The sequence below is a fragment of the Manacus candei genome, unplaced genomic scaffold (genome assembly GCF_025592945.1).
Source record: "Manacus candei isolate 608988 ecotype Guabito, Panama unplaced genomic scaffold, ASM2559294v1 h1tg000076l, whole genome shotgun sequence".
NCBI classification, from domain to species: Eukaryota; Metazoa; Chordata; class Aves; order Passeriformes; family Pipridae; genus Manacus; species Manacus candei.
Genome location: NW_026138124.1, coordinates 5,173,467 through 5,192,680, shown reverse-complemented (window position 1 = coordinate 5,192,680; position 19,214 = coordinate 5,173,467). Strand labels below are relative to the sequence as shown.

Sequence of the window (19,214 nt, the reverse complement as noted above, 5' to 3'; positions counted from 1 at the left end):
GGCACTTCAGTGCTGTCAGAAAGTTACATTAACTAATTGCAAGCAATACAAGTCTAACAAAAGAGGCAACAGAGTCCAGCTCCAGCACAAACTCCTACTGACTCCAAAGGCTCCATAAATATGGAATTCTCAGAAACGAACACTTGGAAATTAAAAATGAAAATAAATAATCTTTTTGTCAGTTTGTGGGTTATCATTCTCGTGGCTGCACATTTCTAGACTCCAGCCAAGACCAGACCCGTTGGCTTTGAGCATCATACACACCCCTCACGCCTCGGTTTCCCTACCCAAAAGTAAAGGTAATGCCAGTGGTTCAAGCAAGCACCTGGGATTTCACAAAGCCAAGTGTTTTACAGGAACACTGAATTCTCTCCACACACAGCTTTGCAACTTTCCTGGTGTGATTCCAGGCTGAACCAGAAATGTGACAAAAAATGCTGGTTTGCACTTGGGCTCTCAAGCCCGACTTCACACCAGAGCTTTAGATCAAAATAAAAAGCAGACTCCAAAGTATTTTCATTCCTTTTCATTTCTAGGTTTTTAGGCAAAATATTAATGCTACATAGTGACTTTCAGCCTGCTGAGTTTTGCATAAGGCACAGTTAAAACTCTGAACAAACACCTCGAATTGTAAAATGAAGACAGAGCTTCCTGTAAGATTCAAAACATTCAGTTTTTCTTCTCTTTTTTTTTTTTTTCATTAAAAAAGCAGTTCTCTGTAACATCTTCCCTGGTTTCTCATCCCCCCACTGCCACCACCCCTGAGGCTTCACTAGTAGCAATATGATTAGGAAATTTAAGAAGAGAAAATACCAAGAGACATGGCCTATGAAGTTCTTCATCTCCTGTTTTTAGGGAAATCATTTTAAATACAGCAATAATTCCAGAGCTGAGCATTAGAAGTTAATGACTCATCAAAAGAACAGGAAATAGGAAACTTTAAGACCTTAAAGGCACAGCAAATAGAAGCTATTTCATGTCATGTACAACACAACCACCCTAACTACAGTATTTCATGCTCAATGGGGGGAAGCAGCATTTGAGATCATCTATCACAGTAATTATGTGATGCTGGAGGGAGCATGACTTTATTTTTTATTCAATTCGACCCTGAGCACCATCAAAATGGAAAACTACAAACATTTGAGAAGTGATGTATTGGCACCAGCCAGCACTTAACCAAGAAAGATTTGGTAAAAAAAAAAATTAAAGTAAATAATTCAATTCTCACAACATATGGGCAATGATTCCCCTGAAGTCCAAGTTAACTGAGATTTGCCCCAATGTAACAGATTTCACATGAATACTTGAAATCCAACTCCACCACATAACTTGGGGCAGAAATAATTCTTCAGGAATTCTCTACAACTTCTGGACCTCTGCCTGTCTTCAAGCCCAATCCTACAGTCCTTCCATGCAGAAAATTACATCTTTATAACTTTAGTCTACACTGATGCCTGAAGAACAGGTCTGTTTGATAATGTGGAAGAGAAGCCTTCACCCCAAAGAGTCAAAAACCACAGGCATCTCCTTCTGTTCCCATATGCCCTCCTGTGTCATCCTTAGCTGGGCTGCCAAAAAAAATAATAATCAGTCTGATCTATGGAAGGACAACAATTCTGTGCTTCATACTGTGGAGGCAAAATATTTTTCTATGAGTTATTGAAAGTAGTTGTTTTCAGATGACTACTTCAGGAAACATGAAATATGAATATCCCATCACGTTCCTGTGCACACTCGACTTTTAAAAGAACAAAAAGTCTGAATCTGAGAAAATCCTCAGGTAACAAAGCTGGTGGCAGAGCTGCTCTGACTGACAATCTTAACCTAAACTTCTTCTGGTTTGTGTTGTTTATGAAGGCATTTTATTGCAGAAGGGGGGGCAGTACCCAAAATCCTCACAAGACTACTTAAAGTTGGCTGGTGAAAATGGAGCATTTCAGTGAAATTCGATATTTTCTTTCATCAAAGGCAGGGAGCCTCAACCCACATGTTAACAGTAATGTAACAAGCCTACTGTATGTGCTACAACCCAAGATCCTTTTCCAATTAGAATTCATTTAGGTTGGGGGAGAGGAGGGGTCGGAGCGAAGAGGTGGCTCTGGAATTGATCTGAAACTGGAATTCAACCATTCCTGCTGGGAGCATTAACTGCTCAGCTGGGAATCCCAAACACTTGTTTGGACTCTGCAGCAAACCAGAAGTGAAAGAGCAACATTACTGAGGAGGAACAGTTTGTCCCTGGAAAACTTAAGGAAATGTATACAGAATGTTTCTTTTTCTGCAGAGAAGAAAGAAAGAAAAAAAAAAAAATAGTCTGTTGCACTATGAAAAAACCCAAACCCAACATTCTTTAATTTTCCTGAAACTCAAGTCTGAGTTTGCTTTTCAGTTCCAGCTCCGATAGAATCTCCAGATCAAACTCATTAGTGCTGGTTAAATCCAGGTTTGCTGATAGAAACGTGTGGGACAGCAAACAAAATCAGTATCAGGCCTCAAGAGAGGATGTGCCTCTTTAATTGAAAAAGGCAGAGTAATCATTCATTTATTTAACCCAGAGATGATTATAATCTGAAAACCTTGAAATCCTCTTACACAACAACTGTTTTGGCAAGCCCCTCTGTGTTCCAACAAATATTAAACTGTGCTTGCCATTTGTCTAAGGAATCTTGTATTAATAAACATGAAGAAGAACACTTTTACCTCCCACACTCAATGACAGAAGAAAACAAAGACCAGCTGTATTCATCAATGGATCCTTGTTCTGCACATAAAGGCTAATTACATTTTACTTCAAGCCTACACATGGAAAACTTTGCTGCTGCCATCTTGTCAAATGCAGCTTCTGATATCCCAGCTGACAGACTGCAATGACTGCACATAATAAACTTCTTTTTGTCATTAACACCTTCAGCGCCCGGCACAGGGGCCGGGGGGGGCACAGACCCACCTGCTCCCTGCAAAAGGCATTTTTAGACATGGGGCAGATGACAGAACCTAACTGGACTGGAGGTTTTCATTCCAGCCACTGATCTCATCCCCAAGGTGCCCAGCTGCACCTCCACCCCTCCCTCTGCACGTCCTTTGAGCGGGACATTAAAGACAAACAAGTTGACACAGTGATCCCCAACTTCAAGATCACGACCAGTCGCCAGGACAAAATCCAGACTCCTTAATGATGATAATGGAGGCTTCTCACTGTGTATTCTTTTTGCTTTTTTGGGTTTTTTTGGTGGTTTCTTTTTGGTGTGAAAGATTTGCAAAGTTTCAAGTAGTTGAAAGACAGTTTTATTCTGAGACTGAAAATCTTAAAAGCACTGTTAGCTTTAAAAAATTGACAATTATCTGTTTTTTTTCCTGAAGGCACTCCAATTCATCTGCATCAAATAAGTGTCTGTAAAACTAACAATTCTGGCCTAAGATAAAAATCACATGTTTTTAAAACATAAAATTAAAATTGGCAATACAAGTAGCTTTTCAGACTTAGATCAAAAGAGGGTTTCTTTTTAGAAGAGAATCAAACTGTCTTTCACCCTTTTTATTGGTGTTTTTTCAGCATTTCTCCCAGCTTTTATAATTAAAATACATGACTCAATTTCACTGTCTACATTCAGTTCCCTTTTCATGTTTTTCTAGACTTCCATATTGCAAAATTCGGGCTACAAACGCTACAGATGATTGTTGTTATGCAAGAACTATTCCTGCCATAAATATCCAAAACAATGATAAAATATTTCTGCTGTTATTAGGTCCTACAAGTTTGTTTTCACAGTACATTAGTCTGGGAGATAAAGCACAAGCTTAATGTCTGCTTCAGGATTCAGCTCCATGACCACTATATTCCAGACCCAGTCCTCATAATCATTCTGCCACAGAACACAATAAACTTCTTGTTACTGCAGATGGTACTAATTTTTATGTAATTCTATATATATTAGGTAAGAATCATACTCAAAATCATGAGAATATTTCTGTGTGAATCTCCCTGAAAGAATGAGATCAGAAATGCAAACAAATATTTTAGGGAACAGACTTTTCTCAGTTTAAGATAAATTACAGCACTTAGGGAAATAGTATTGAAAATGAAGCAAACACTCTGCAAATAAACACATAACAAAGGGTGAGGGGTCATTAGGTTCAGTGCCTACAACCACTGGCCTCTGCCTGTTCCCCCAGAAGCAACAGCAAGACAAAATAACAGCAAAATCAGTTATGTGCAGGAAAAAAATGATGGCTCCACCAGACCCATCATTAGTCAGTGCCTCTTAGAGAGGGATGAAACAATGAGGGAACAAAACTACTTCTGATCACCTCATATGGAACTCATCTTGCATGGAACTCAGAGGAAACTGGACTTCCAGAGCAAACCCAAAATTTACCTTATCCTGAACAGGGTAAAAGGTGTTTCAACTCCAAGTGCTGATGGATTGTGAACTACCATGGGCTGCATTTGGTGAGCTCCAAGTTCCCCATGAGCTCAGTGGGGAATCAGATCCTCGACAGTCACAGAACCACGGGCTAAGAAATTCAGACTTGGTGCCAGTTTGACTGGTGTTAAAACCCTGTCTTGTCCAGAGTGGCACCAGCCACACCAGAAAGCCCTTTATGGATAAACCCAAACCCAGGTCACTCCTCCCATCCAACCCAGCCTGTGGATTTTCATGCCCCAACAAGGAGCTTCCAACAGCCTTCACTTCCCATTTTTCCTGTGCCAGGGAGGGTGGTGAGGGCAGGAGCAAGGGCTGGAAGTGAGGTGAGGGTGGGACTCTGCAGGATGTGGGCATAGGGAGGTGCCACGTCTCCCAACCCTTCCCTTACAGTGTCCCAGCCATCTGAAACAGCTTCTTCATTCTCATCCCACTTCCAGACACAGAAATGACTCTTTGGGCTTTATCCTGCTGATCATGAGAATTCTTTCTCATTATTAACTTTCCTTAAATATGAAGGGTTCAAAGGAAACCAGCCAGTCTGTCTCTTTTGTTGTTCCCTGCCCTGATTGTTAATAAAACCAGAGGATAATTGAAAACAGTAGCCATTAGGAAGACAAGAATATATATTTTTGAGACTACCTTCATGTCCTACTTGAAAACAAGAGAAATCTGCCAAAAATGCTACTCTCTGCAGTTTAGGGTGAACCTAACAGAGCAATGATTGCTACCCCAGGAGTAGAAGGAACCAGGGTGCCTAACACTGAAACACAAATCCTTTGCTAAATGAAATTTTATTTTCACCAAGACTGAAAGATCACAGTGAATATTCCTGAAACAGCCCTTTTTCTAAACAAAATGCAAGAGATATATAGTGTAAAATACAAACAGATGAAGCACCTGAGAATGAAACCAGGAAAGCAGCAGCGTGTGTGCCAGGAAAAGTCTTACTGGGTGGAAGAAAAGATGAAAACTAATAATCTCTCCATAGGAGGCCAAATTATGACCATGTTTTCCAACAAATTTGGACGCCTGAGCCTCCCCCATCTTGTCTGTCTCCAGCAGACAGATGCAAAACAAACAAACAAAAAAAAGCAGTGATACCCTGAAGGGAGACATAGAAAGAAAACAAGGAAATCTTACTTTGCAGTAGTTTCTTCGTCGTATTTTGTTTTCAGATCAAATAGTTCTGTCCTGGTTTTTTCCAAGGCTAAAAGGCATAAACATGAAGCATTACAGTACTGAAACAGCAGTATTCAGCCATAAATAAAGCTGTACATCTCCTGATGAAAAATTCTTTGCTGTATCTTTCTACCTAGGCTTATGACTTAGAAAAAACATAGAATTTTGATTTTTTTTTTTAAATTTTTTATGGCATTTCTGTTACATTGCAAAAAATTCCCAGTTTCTGCTTGACAAAGCTAGACATTATTAATTTCTTATTACACTGGCTAAACTGATTACTTATTTGAAATACTCATTGCAATAGTTCAGGGAAAAAAACCTTCTTGTTTTCTCATAGTAAACAGAGCCAAATGTGCCCAGACCTGGAACCTCTAAGTGTACAGGGATGAAAATTTATGGCAAGTCATAGCAACAGGCGAGACACAGTGGCAGAAACTGGGTTCACACAGATCACTACACAGTTATCTCAGTTCAGGAGGGTGTGAAGCCAGAGGAGAACACACATGGATGATAAGTTCCATGGCCTGCTGTAATTTCAGGGATACTCTGATGCTGCAGGTCCTTCATGGACTTGTCTCCCGGATTTACCACCAGACTGGGTGTGAGCCCAGAGAAGCTCTGATTCACAAAGCTCTGTTGGATCTCCCTGAACTTCCAGGAGCTGGTTCACACACAGTCCTGACACACCCAGTGATCCCTCTCCTCTCACCTCCCAACCTGATCACTGGAATAGGTCAGAAAAGTGAAGCCAAACCTGTTTGCAAAGCTTGAACTTTGTGTTCGGCCTCCTCCAGCTTCGAGGCTGTCGACATCTGTGTCTCCTGCAATTTTCTGCCAAGGGAAGACAAGAGGTGAGAACAGAGCTTGTAACCACCTCAAACAACTTCTCTGGGCTTTGCAAAGTTGGAAGATAGAGCGAACAAACATCTCCACTGTAATCAGACAACTGCCAACACCACCCAGGCTACAAGGTGCTTCAGTGGGACCCCTAAATCAGGTCATGTTGTGATCCTGCTCCTACTTTGTGGTCCCACTTATTAAAATTTTAACAGCGTAGCCACCTCATAACATAAGCTGTGAACATTATACAAGAGTTGACTGCTATATAAATGACAACTTCAGTGGAAGGTTTTCTTGAGCATAATTTGTTTAGGAAATGTCACACACATCGAGAAAATTGTCACCAAGCACCCTCTGTTGTACAAAGTTAGTACAAGAAGAATGATACATTTCCATTTTAGTGTCATAATGAAGGAATTTGTTGCCATAACTGATGGAGTGAATGGATGCAGCAGCTGTCTCATCAGAGCTGTAATGGGTGCCAAATGCAGCAATATTATTAGCTAATCTTTAAGAAAACACATATTTCAAAACAAACCCCACACGGATATTTTCTATATAACATGAGAAAACCTTTAATATGCTCACATTTCTTATGTCCACAGGCAACATTTTCTTGTTTGTGTCAGTTCTACCCATTTTAAAATCATCTGGCCATGGAGGCACTGCTTTCCTTGCTAAAGGCCAGGCTACAGGAGTTATAAAACTCATCTCTGAAAGGAGCTGCTCCAACATCTCCCAGGAGTCACTGCTTTTTACAACACTGCTTTTAGGATATTCTGAAGATTTCAGAATTGTGAAATGGCTTATGAAACTACCAGCATCCTGCCTGCACTCCATAGAGTGCATAAATTTATTCCCCAACACTGCTGACCAGGTTAATAACTATTTATAGCAAGAACCACGCGTCAGTTCCCTTCAAACTGAACTATATATTTTGAGACCTCAAAACATCTTCTACACAGTTTTATTTGCATTCTACGACCTGCCATTTTATTTTACTTTTAAGGGTATCTAAATTGCAGCTGTTAAAGCCACTGCTTACAAGCTACTTACCAAAAAGCAACCACAGGTATTGAAGACTTACAAAAAGCTTTGCATTCACACTGGTAGATTCCTCCCACTCAGACCTGAATTTAAACAACCAACCCTCAGCTAAAAAGCTCATGTAAACTGAAGGTTTTCCACGCTGTGTTGAACATATTATAGTTCAGTGTTATTGCTCCATGGGAGAAGTAAATTCTCAAGACAGGGAACACAGCCTGAAAGAACTCCCTCTTTAGCCCCTTGGTCTTGTCCTGCCTGATTTGTTTGCCCACTAATGTGAAGATTCAAACACTCCCTGCTCATTTGCAAGAGATTAGAAATGCATTAAAAACGCTTTAAACAAAAATGAGTAATTATTAAAACTCTTCTTAATTTTGGCACGTAGGAACACGCACAGGAACATGCAAACCTTCCCGGGATAGCTCAGGTGCACATCCCCTCTCTGAGGCATTGCCAAGGGAGCAGGGGTGATGCACCTTTTACCCAGGCTGTGGGTGCTTCATCTCCAGCAGATCAGGGTTGTGCAGCCTGCACCACGGCTCTGTGACACAGCAGGCTGAATTACCCTGTCGGCTAATGGAGACAGATTGGTGTCACAGAGGACAACACAGCCAGCGAGGAATAAAAGCAGGTTTGCACCCTCCTGAACACGACACCCCCCACCACACCACGGCCAGGAGACAATCTGTCCTTGTTTTACTTCCACCCTCTCACGATTGTTTCGCTGTGCAAAGCTGAGTATCAAATGATTCCGTGTCAAACACGGAAACCGCCGGAATCACTCAATATATGAGCTGTCTCCGCACGCCCCAGAGTCGGTCCTGGCTGGGCAGATTAAACACAAAAATACATCTCTCCTCCTCCACAACACCCACACTCACCTCTCCTTCTCTGCAAAATCATTTTGTAACTTTTGTTCCTTTTCAAGGGCTATGTTCTCCGCTTGGTTCTTCAGGGTCTGCTCATATTCTCGGATTTTCTCTTTAAGTGCTTTTATTGTAACCTCTACAGAAAAACAACGGGGAAGAATGAGTTTACACAGCTCCACGTGGTTCCACAACACAAGGCTTGCTTTACCCTGTAGGCTCAGTGTGTTTTAAACTTTAGCTCTTCAACTCTGACACAAAATCAATGGATATGAGTCCCTTTGGAGACCTTTTACTCCCTAAATGTTAAATTGAACTTTAAGTGTTTAGGTTGAGAAGGATCAATGGAGTTTGCTGGAAAGCAGAGTGAAGAAGGTTCCTCTAACATGACTTTTTTTAAAATAAGAAGGAGAAAAAAAATCAATTGTAAAATATAATATCACCTTATTGACTAGTCTAAAATTAGCTCAGTGCTGAGTGAAGATTAATAAAGTCCCGGTGTAGGTTTAAGTACAGATGTACACACAGGACACTTAATTCACCTAACTGTGCTCGTGCCCAAAGAGGCAGTTCCACTATGGTTCATGCACAGATGCAATCTCACACTAATTGAACACATATCTGGGATACAGCTCCGTTCTGCTCCACAACTGATGAGAAATGCTGCATTAACAGCAGCTCAGACCCAACAGACACTCTGCAGCTCTGCATATCCCAGTTGCTCTCACTGCCTCATCATCCACACCGGGCTGTACACACAGGCATTAACTGTTTTAACTTTCTGAGCGCACTTGTAGCCTTCCAGGGAATTTGCAGAACTCCTTCTCTTGGATAAAGGAGCTATCTTGCATGGATATCCCACGCCTGGATATGGAGGAGAGAAGATGCATAAACCTGCAGAGCTACGGTTCAACATCTCTTTACGTGCCCTGATCCGCTCCTACGTGAAAGGCCTTTGATCCCACCCACAGGAAAGGACTGAATCCTTATAGGGCTCCAAAGAGGAAAAGCAGGACATTCACCAGAGTATGCTTTGTAACAATAATGGAATTTGGAAAAAGCATTGGACTGCCAGAAGACTCCCAGCAGCAATACAGTTCAGTGTACTCACACAGGGATGCAGGCGGGGGGTTAAAGACCTCAGCTTATTAACAGATGCCATTACCAATGATTGAAGGAAAAATAAAATATTTTGGACATAAAAAGTTTTATACTGCGCAGAAACAACATAAGAAGACACGCTCTGATATGATAAATAAAGCCTATGGGGCTGGGGGGAAAGACCTCAGTAGTATCACACTAACCCACACAGAATCCTTTGAAAATCCAGATGTTTAGAGATGAGTCGAGAACTGTAAAGCAGACAGGAGGTAGCTGGTGACATGATCTGCTGTCTGGGCATTACCAAAGACAGCCTGGACCACTGTGACCACAAAAAAGGGGGGAGGAGAGTAGTAAAAATGCCAGCAAACCAGCTGCCTCCGAGAGAAGGAGCGGGATTTTGCTGGCTGTGCAGAAATCAGCTGAGGCTCGTTACTGAGTAACAGGCCATGAAAAGGACACGTCACTTCTTTTTCTCTCTTTTTTTTTTTTTTTTCCCCTCAGCAAAGGGAAATTCTTCTCTGAGATCCGGGAAGTAATACAAATTCTGATCTTTTCCTGAATAAGCAAAGGATGCTCCTTCACAGAGACAACAGGATGCTCATTCCTACGGACAGCAGGTGCGCTCAGCACCGGAGACACCTTTGCTCCAGGTGTTTGCAGACATGAATCTGCCAAAATATCCAGGTATGTTGAGAAGCAGAGAGTAAAATAATCTCATGGAAATGTATATAACTGCATCTTGACTAATGTTTAAATGTCTAATTTTAAAAGGAAACAAAACTACAAAAACGAACGCAAGAAGAGCACAAATATGGGAAGAAACGTGGTTTTTGTAATAGAATTTGGTTTTACATTTAAGCATCTAACAATAGATGTGTTGGACAAGTACAGTTTAATCCTCTACATTGCTTGAAGCACTGAGTGCCTTCTTCACTGCTCAGGTCAGCTAAAGCTTGTCAGCCACTGCCATTTATGCCAGTTTTGGAAGAAGTTCTTACAGGCACTGTACAGCTCACACACAGCCCTCCAAACCAAGAGATTACCTGATCAAAGCACCCTCAGCTAACAACAGGCTTTTCCCTGCATAGCTTATTAATCCCTGTTGGAAACAGAGAGTACAACTATTGCACTGGAATGAAAAACAAGGCAAAGGTTACAGTGGGAAAACGGGAAGGAAGTGAGAGCACACCAGGGAAAATTAAAAATGCCAGTTGGTGAGTGGTTGCAGCAAAAAACTCTGGAAGTGAAGAGCTTTTCCACTTTCTGGGATGAACCCCTATGTCCTGCTTGGATGAACAGGATGCAGAGTCTCAGGAAAACTCTGCACAGGGAACTGCAATCATTGTACATTTGCAGCAAAAAATACTTTTTTAGAGTATACAGGCTTAGAGCATTACAGCTCCCACATGACATCTCTTCCAGTCCAGCCCAAATCCTGGCATGCTGATACCTGTCCTCTTCAGAGGTCACACCCTCTATGTTAAAATACATTTCAAAATATATAACTGCATATATGTTCCTTCTGCTGAAAACGAGATGTAACAAAATCAGCTGAGTTGCTAACGCAGCTTTCAAATGTTACTTGGGTGCAACAGTTCCATAACATAAAAAATAAAATCTCCATTTTCCCAAATGCCAAGACAATTTACCTTTCCACCACTCAGAACTGGCCATTAAACATGGAAATGAAAAGTCCCATGGATAGGTAATGAGGTGTACAACTGAGTAAAATTTTGTTTCCTGGTGCAGGAAACTTTATTCTGAATCACAAGAAAACTTGAACAGCCTTAAAGCCAACAGGCTTTAAATCTCATTGAGATTTTCATGTATTTTCATGTACTCTGGTCTCATTAAAACTTAAATAATTAAACAGTAATAGCTTGTATTTACATTGCTCTGTGGATAGTCTCTAGAGTAAATATAAAGTAAGTATGCTGAATGTACTCCAGTAATACATTTAGATAAGGGAAAAGAGAGCACAGAAAAAGTTCCATTTTGTACAGATTTGTATGTGTGTCTAAAATACTGATTTTTTTTTGGTGCCTGTCTGTGCAAGATGCATGTCCTACAAGCACCCACACCCACGTTCAGCTTGATGTCAGCACCAGCACCGCCTCTCATAAAATGTCACATATAACGTCAGTCAGGTGTAATTTTCAGGGCTGAAGGCTACAGCACAATATGCAGAATAACAACTCCATCCTCTGCCTTGGTGTTACAGGAAATGAAATTTTAAACAAATCCAAAGAGTCTACCCAAAGTCATAAATACAGAGATGGCTGTAACAGACCACTGTGCTTTCTATACTGAATTTCAGTGCTACTGTCAACTCTCCCTGCACGAAATAAAACCGAATTTAACCCCTGCCTTCAAATTTTGGTGATAAGAGTTGATAAAAGAATATGTTTGCAACATACCCTGATTTTTCACCTCGGCGAATTCCTTATTGTACTCCTCTAGAGTTTCCCTAAGCTTCTGGTTTTCTGTTTCAATATCGTGCATACGTTGAACCTTCAGCTGAAGCTGCTGTCCCAAATCCAAGGCTGGAACCGGATCTGAAAGGGGAACAGTGAAATGAAACATAAGATAACAGGAACACATCTGTGATTCAAGCAGTTCAGAGCTCAAGAGTCCTTTTTTATCTATTAATATACATTTTAGTGCCAGTAAGGCACTAAATGTACAGTCCTGTACATTCCTCGTATCCTGCAAACTTCAAAATCCAGAAATATTTCATTGTATCTGTGTTACCCCTTAAATGTGGAGCCAGGTTGGGAGAGCTGGGGGTGTTCAGCCTGGGGAAAAGGCTCTGGGGAGACCTTGGAGCCCTTTCCAGTGCCTAACGGGGCTCCAAGAGAGCTGGAGAGGGACTTGGGACAAGGACATGGAAGGACAGGACAAGGGGGAACGGCTTCCCACTGCCAGAGGGCAGGGTTAGATGGGATAATAGAAAGAAATTCTTCCCTGAGAGGGTGGTGAGGCCCTGGCACAGCTTGCCCAGAGAAGCTGTGGTTGCCCCATCCCTGGAAGCGTCCAAGGCCAGGTTGGATGGGGTTTGGAGCAACCTGGGCTAGTGGGAGGTGTCCCTGCCCATGGTAGGGGATGAAATGAGGTAGTTTTTAAGGTCCCTTCCAACCCAAACCATTCTAGGATTCCATGACATTGGGACATGAAGATCATCCTGGTGTTAATCCACAGGGGAGTGTTCCTGGGTGCAGACAGTCATGATACCAAAGGCACGTGAGAGTCTTCAGTTTTACATTTTTGTTCGCAAAATGAGAATTTTTGTGTAAAAAGCAATTAAACTGCTCAGCTCACAGACAGCTACTGTCCCTCACACACCTCTGCTTCTGCAGGAGTGAACTTCTGAAGCAAACTATGCCCTCCTGCACAGCAGAGCTCCAAGAGGTTATTTGATCATGGAGATCTGAGCTGTACTTGTTCTAACTGACAGATCAATAACAATCAGAAATACTGTGTGGATGCAAATAACTCAATGAAGTTTGGGGTTGGATCCCTCTGTTTCTAATACTATTAATCAAATTTCCTCTCAAAATTAATTCTCTGATGCTTATCCCTTTCTGATAAAGAGGGTCCCCAGCACACACCTGACATGTGCACGTGTGATTTATTCTGGGACTTCTTCCCAGAAGAATAAGAAAACACTGGAGTGCAATGGACTTATAAAAGATTATTGAATATATTTCTGCTGTGGGCGCCAGCATCTCTTGTGAAATGGCTGCAAAGATTTAGTCTCCTGTTGAGGAATGCTAAACACCAAACTCAGTGGATCAACAACAGTATATATTAGGGAGTTCACTTAATTTTCAACCACCACAGTCATTAATTTTTCAGACCACCCTCAGTCTCTGGAAACACATAATAAGTCTATTGTACCTCTGTTAACACATTAAGCATGAGCCTGTGTGTTTTTTCAATATGCCAGCGTTGTTGCATAGTTTATAAAAGAACAGCACTGGGTTATGTTGAGCTCAGAGACATTCTAAGTAGCAGCCTGCTGCATTTTGTTACTCCAGTTCTTCAACAGCTTATGGCATTACCCTGTTCATAATACAAAATCTAGGTTGCTTGTCATCTGTTCTCTGTACATACATAGTTTATGACTACATAGCTTTTTCATTTATGCTTTTTAGGCCAAATACTTTTCGTTATTATTATCCGCATTAAAATATTTATAATAAATCAAACTTAAAATGTTACGGTGGCAGAGACAGGGGGGTACAGGTAAGGAATTAAATATAGAGTTGAAGTCACAGCAGTAGCACGAGTTAAAGGCTCTGCAGTATTTATGTATGGTCCAATTACGGCGTGGGCTGTCACAACACCACCCTCTCCCATGGAGGTCTGCCGACCTTCATCCGCGAGGAACGTTTTGTCACACTCCTGCAGCTCAGCATTTCTCCCAGAGCACCAGCCCGGGACATTCATCTGCTGAACGTAAAGAAAGGCTGGATTGCCTCAATCCATCCACATCTTGAATTGTTACAGGAACCACGAATTGTATCAGGTTGGGGAATCTCGAGCTTCGGCCGCGGGTTTTCTATCGAACGGTGTCGAAGCACCACAATGAGAGAAACTGAACCTCACAAAAATTGTTTTAATTAATTTAATTCTCGTTTTAACACGCCCATTGTAAAAAGCCAGGACACCCACAAGAGGCATTTTGCTCCGAATACACAGGGCTTTTTATATTGAAATCAGTAAAGAATTAAAGGACAAAAAAATAACGTGGGCATTATGAAGTGAATAATGACTAAACCTTAAGTCAAATTTGCAATCCCTGAGAAGCTTTATGTACAAAATGAAAATGCTTGCAATCTCATAATTATTCATCAGGACATGTATATTTAATTTAGCTCTATTAAAGGTTAATGTTCAAGTAGCAAAACAGTGGCAGAACAAACAAAATGTAAAAAAAGTCTCTGTGCATTAAACCTCAAACTTCACTAGAGCCTATTTGAAGGACTAATGGCCTGCAGCCACTAAATACTGCTGGAGGACATGTAAAAAAACCCACGGCTGAAGCACCTCTTAAGACTTAATTTTTATAAACTGCATTAAAGAAAACTAATCACTGTATGACAATAAAGTAACCAAGACGTTTCAGGCAGAGACACCAATAATTTCTTATGGCAAGCTCCAACATGCTCTTTTAGCTTAAAAAACCTAAAAACCTGTTATTTCTGGAGTATTTATGAACACCAATTAACCTGAAACAAGTATAAACCTTACAGTCACGACGACTTTTTTCTTACCTGAGTGGAATGGATTTAAAAATAAATAAAAATACCCTCCTCTTCCCAATATATGCATGCATGGAAAAGCATACCTTTTTATATTAACCAGGCTTACAAAGTATGTTTCATGTCATTTAACAGGAGGTCACTGAATTTTTAAACAAGCAATGGACCAAAACTTTCGATTCATTACACAAACAACAGGCACACATGGCTCAAAAAAATCAAGTGGTCCTGGCTTATGGAGAGAGGTAGAAAAGGAAATGCCCTTTCTGTGGTCTGTAAAAGAGAAAAATCACCTCACTGAACACTCAAATGTGGAAAACTCATCACACATTATTCTCTTTGAATCTTTTCTTGCAAAAGTTCTGGATCCCTGCTAAGCACAGGATAAATAAAAAGTGAGAAAACTGGTAAAAGGAATAGGATAATTCAGAACTTGAAGAAGTGTTTTGCAAGATCATTACTGCCCAAGAGTAAACCGAGATGTCTATTTTTATACTAAACTTAGTGTATTTTTTTCTATTTCTTCCTATTCTGTTCATTTTTCCTAAAACACTTGTTGCATCCCGTACCCACAGAGAAGTCCTCTGCATCCTGTGTTCATACACAGCCCAGCACATCTGGATCCGATCCCTGACAAGGCTTCCTCCACACACTACCACAGGAGAAACACTATTTTAAACCCAGGACCTGCAAAGCCCATTTCTGCCTTTCCTTCCCAACGGATTCACCACCATCCCTGTGCTCACTGCTGGGACACCACACCATCCCCTCGCAGAGGAGCTTCTATCCCCACAAAGGAGGGGGGGGACGGACACATCTCGATGGACACAGACATGAAAAAATTAATGTTACAAATGTAAAGTGATTTTTGTAGCAGTTAATACTTCGCATCAAACGAGCTGGAGCAAACCAGCCACAGCAACACCTCCGAGGCTGCTCTCACACCACACACATGCCCTGATGATGCATCTTTTTTGAACAGCAGTGCAAAAGAAACAATTTTTTTTTGCTGCTGCTGCTGCTTATGCACGTAAACTACTGACTTTATGAACAATTTTAAAAGAAACTCAAAGGCGGATCTTGCCCAAACTGTAAGTTACCTGAGCAGGGAGAGGCAGCCCATCATCACCCTGGGTGCGGTTTTGGGTGCCACAATGTAATAAAAATATAAAGCTATTAGAAAGCACCCAAAGGAGGCTGGGAAGATGGTGAAGGGTCAAGAGGGGCCATACGAGGAGCTGCTGAGGACATTTGTTTTGTTCAGCCTGAAGAGGAAACTCATTGGGGTCTGCAGCTTTCTCATGAGGGGCAGCTCCGATCTCTGCTCTCTGTGACCAGTGACAGGACCTGAGGGAAAGGCTGGAGCTGTGTCAGGAGAGGGTTAGGTTGGATATCAGGAAAAGTTTCTTTCCCTGGAGGGTGGTTGGGCACTGAACAGGCTCCCCAGGGCAGTGGGCACAGCCCCAAGGCTGCCAGAGCTCAGGCAGCATTTGGACAATGTTCTCATGGACAGGGTGGGATTGTTGGGGTGTCCTGGGCAGGGCCAGGAGTTGGACTGGATGATCCCTAAGGGTCCCTTCCAACTCAGGATATTCTCTGATCCTATGACTCGCCCACCACCCCATGTCACTCAGCCCAAACCCAACCTCACCCCTGGACATACAACAGGGTCACTGACGACCACCCCAAACTTCCAAAATGAGTTTTGTTTACAAACCCCTGTTCCTCCCTCATTCTGGGAGCTGGGAGAAGACGACGCAGCTCTTACTATTAATAATTTATCCCTGGTGTTTACACCACGAGCACCGTCGCGGGGTTGCCCTCCCCGGTCATTAGTGGCCGTGGGTGCCCCCCGCGCGCCCCTCGCCCGGTGACATCCCGCTCCCGCCCGCCTCCCTTTTCGCCAGGGCACTCTGGGCTAATGTAATCATACGATTACATAATTAACCCAGCTGTCTCATTAAGAAAATCAACTGGAATTCAGGGCATAATTAGTCATACAGCAATTAGCATGCTGATGAGCAACTGATGAAAAGCTGTCTCGATATAGAGTATGCTGGGACCACCCTCGTTATTTAAGGAGAGGGGGGAAAAGCCCACCTCGGCTCACGGAGAAACGAGCTCGTGCGGGACAGGGAACGTTTAAAGTTAATGTTTAACCCTTTGGCCGCGGGTGTTGTTGCTGTGAGGGTCCCACACACACACACAGAGGGACCTATGGCGGGATGGGCTGCGGGAGGAAAATTTGCCAAATGAAGTGGAAAAACTGTGTCATTGTTTAAATGTACAATTTACAGCGCGCTGGGCCCAATTACCCTCTCTCCCCATATATATATATATATATATCTTAAATACTTTTTTTTTTTTTAAATTTAGGGATGCGTTCCCCGAGGAACGGGCCCTGCCAACCCCGCCGGGAGGTGCCGCCGCCCGGAGCCCTGAGGGGGCTGCCCGGACCCCCGGACCCTCGAGGAGCCGCCCGGAGCCCTGAGGGGGCTGCCCGGACCCCCGGACCCTCGAGGAGCCGCCCGGAGCCCTGAGGGGGCTGTCCGGACCCTCGAGGAGCCGCCCGGAGCCCTGAGGGGGCTGTCCGCGGGTCCCCGGTCGGCCCCGGCCCGGAGCGCGGCGGGCGAGCGGCAAAGCCCGGCCTGGATCGCGGCGCGGGCGGATCGTGAGGCGGCCGCGGCCCCGCGGGTGCCCGAGCGGTGCCGGCGAGCTCCGCACACGCTGTAAAACCATCACAACCGGGGGCTTTCCACGCGGTGAGACCCCCGCAGGTGTGTCAGGGGCTGCGGAAGCGCCCAGAGCCCCGCTCTGCCCTGCCCGGGGTTCGCTCTCGGCTTGTTCCCAAAATACATTCATAGAATTCATATAATGGTTCAGGCAGGAAAATAGAAAGGGGGTCCTTAAAGCTCATCTTGTTCCACCCCCTGCCATGGGCAGGGACACCTTCCACTAGCCCAGATTGCTCCAAGCCCCGTCCAAGCTGGCCCTGAACACTTCCAGGGATGGGGCAGCCACAGCTTCTCTGGGCAACCTGTGCCAGGGCCTCACCACCCTCACAGGGAAGAATTACTTCCTCATATCTAATCTAAACCTGCCCTCTTTTAGTCTGATTGTATTCCTTTGGTATCGTAACATGGAGCTCCCGAAGAGCCTCCTCCAAAACAAAGGACTTGCCTTTTCCTAACCCCCCCTTCTCCTCCCTCTTCATTACAGGCCTGTAACACTGGAAACGATAAGAAAGCAAGTTATGAAACACTGCCAGAACTACAGGGGCAATTAATAATTTATATCGCTGGAAATGTGTTTCCTAAGGTTGGGATCTAAAAATAATTCATGGAAGGCAACGGGTCTCTTTCAACGCGACTGTGTTTCTGTTGCCCAAACCGCACTGTAAGCAAAGCTCTCGGTGATCGCTCACAAGAAACGCCCACACGAAATGATACGGGAGAGGAAAAAATAATAATCCTCCTTAACGCAACTTTATTAACGTGATTTAACTTCTTAAAAGAGCCGAGAGTTCAGCTCTGCTGTCACAATACTTGGGTCACGAAGTAAAAGAAGTTTTTCCCTTCCTGAATGCAACACTGCTCTTTGCAGGGAATGTTCCTGTCGGGGAACAGTCCCTGGATTACAGACACCGAGAAGCTCCAGGAGCTTCTGATGCAGTAAGTGCTTTTGTGGGAGGCTGCATGTCTGAAAATAACCTGAAAATGTGTTTTAGAAAAAATAATAATTACATTGTAGCTTTTGAATATTCAAACACCTCACAGCATACTTAATTAATTCATTAATTATTCCCCAGAAATTTCAGTGGTAAATTGAAATAGCCTAGAGAGACTGAGACAAAGATTTCATGGAATAAATGATAGCTTTGCTCCTGTTCCCCTATGACTCTGGTAGCCCAGGGACAGAAGAGTTATAGCCGTAATTCCGTTTGAAACAAAGCTCATCATCTCTCCAACTCCTCACTTCATAAAAACCATGAAAAGGTTCTTCCTTCAATCAAGAATTATACATATTTTCTTACTCCCCCCCATCCCACAGGACTGAGATTTTTCTCTTCCTTTTATTTATTTTTTCCAATTTTTAACACCATTTCCCTCACCCTGCAGCTGTCGGAGCGTTCTGCGAGGGCCGTACCAGGGAATTCAAAGTGCCCACAAGAGGGTGAGGGACTCTCATTTTCCTTACCAGCAAAAAAAGCTCAATCCCAAATTGTGCCGACCTCTGGAAGCGGCCAAGCCAGACTGATGGGACCCCCCTGCACGGGGAGGGGGGAGTGGCAGCAGACCGGCGCCTTTCCTCCCCATTAATCATCTTCCAGGGTTAAATGAAACGACACGGGACCAATTTTACCACAACCATATAGATCCCGTGGTTCTTAGATCCTGTGGGCTATTATTTAAAAACATCCTTTATTTATCTCCCAACCCGAGAATTGCTACAGCTGAGAGATGCTCTGCCCTGCCCCAGAC

General features: G+C 43.1%; 1 protein-coding gene across 7 annotated transcripts in view; it reads right to left on the bottom strand.

The window, feature by feature from the left end:
* The window catches only part of CUX1 (cut like homeobox 1), a 271,261-nt gene that overhangs the window by 124,614 nt on the left and 127,433 nt on the right, over window positions 1–19,214 (bottom strand). For all 7 annotated transcript variants that reach the window (XM_051809840.1, XM_051809835.1, XM_051809836.1 and 4 more), the window contains exons 5-8: window positions 11,887–12,024; window positions 8,381–8,504; window positions 6,367–6,443; window positions 5,571–5,637 (exon numbers count right to left, since the gene is read on the bottom strand). In XM_051809840.1, the coding sequence (XP_051665800.1) occupies window positions 5,571–5,637; window positions 6,367–6,443; window positions 8,381–8,504; window positions 11,887–12,024 (406 nt within the window). The remainder of the gene's footprint in view (window positions 1–5,570; window positions 5,638–6,366; window positions 6,444–8,380; window positions 8,505–11,886; window positions 12,025–19,214) is intronic.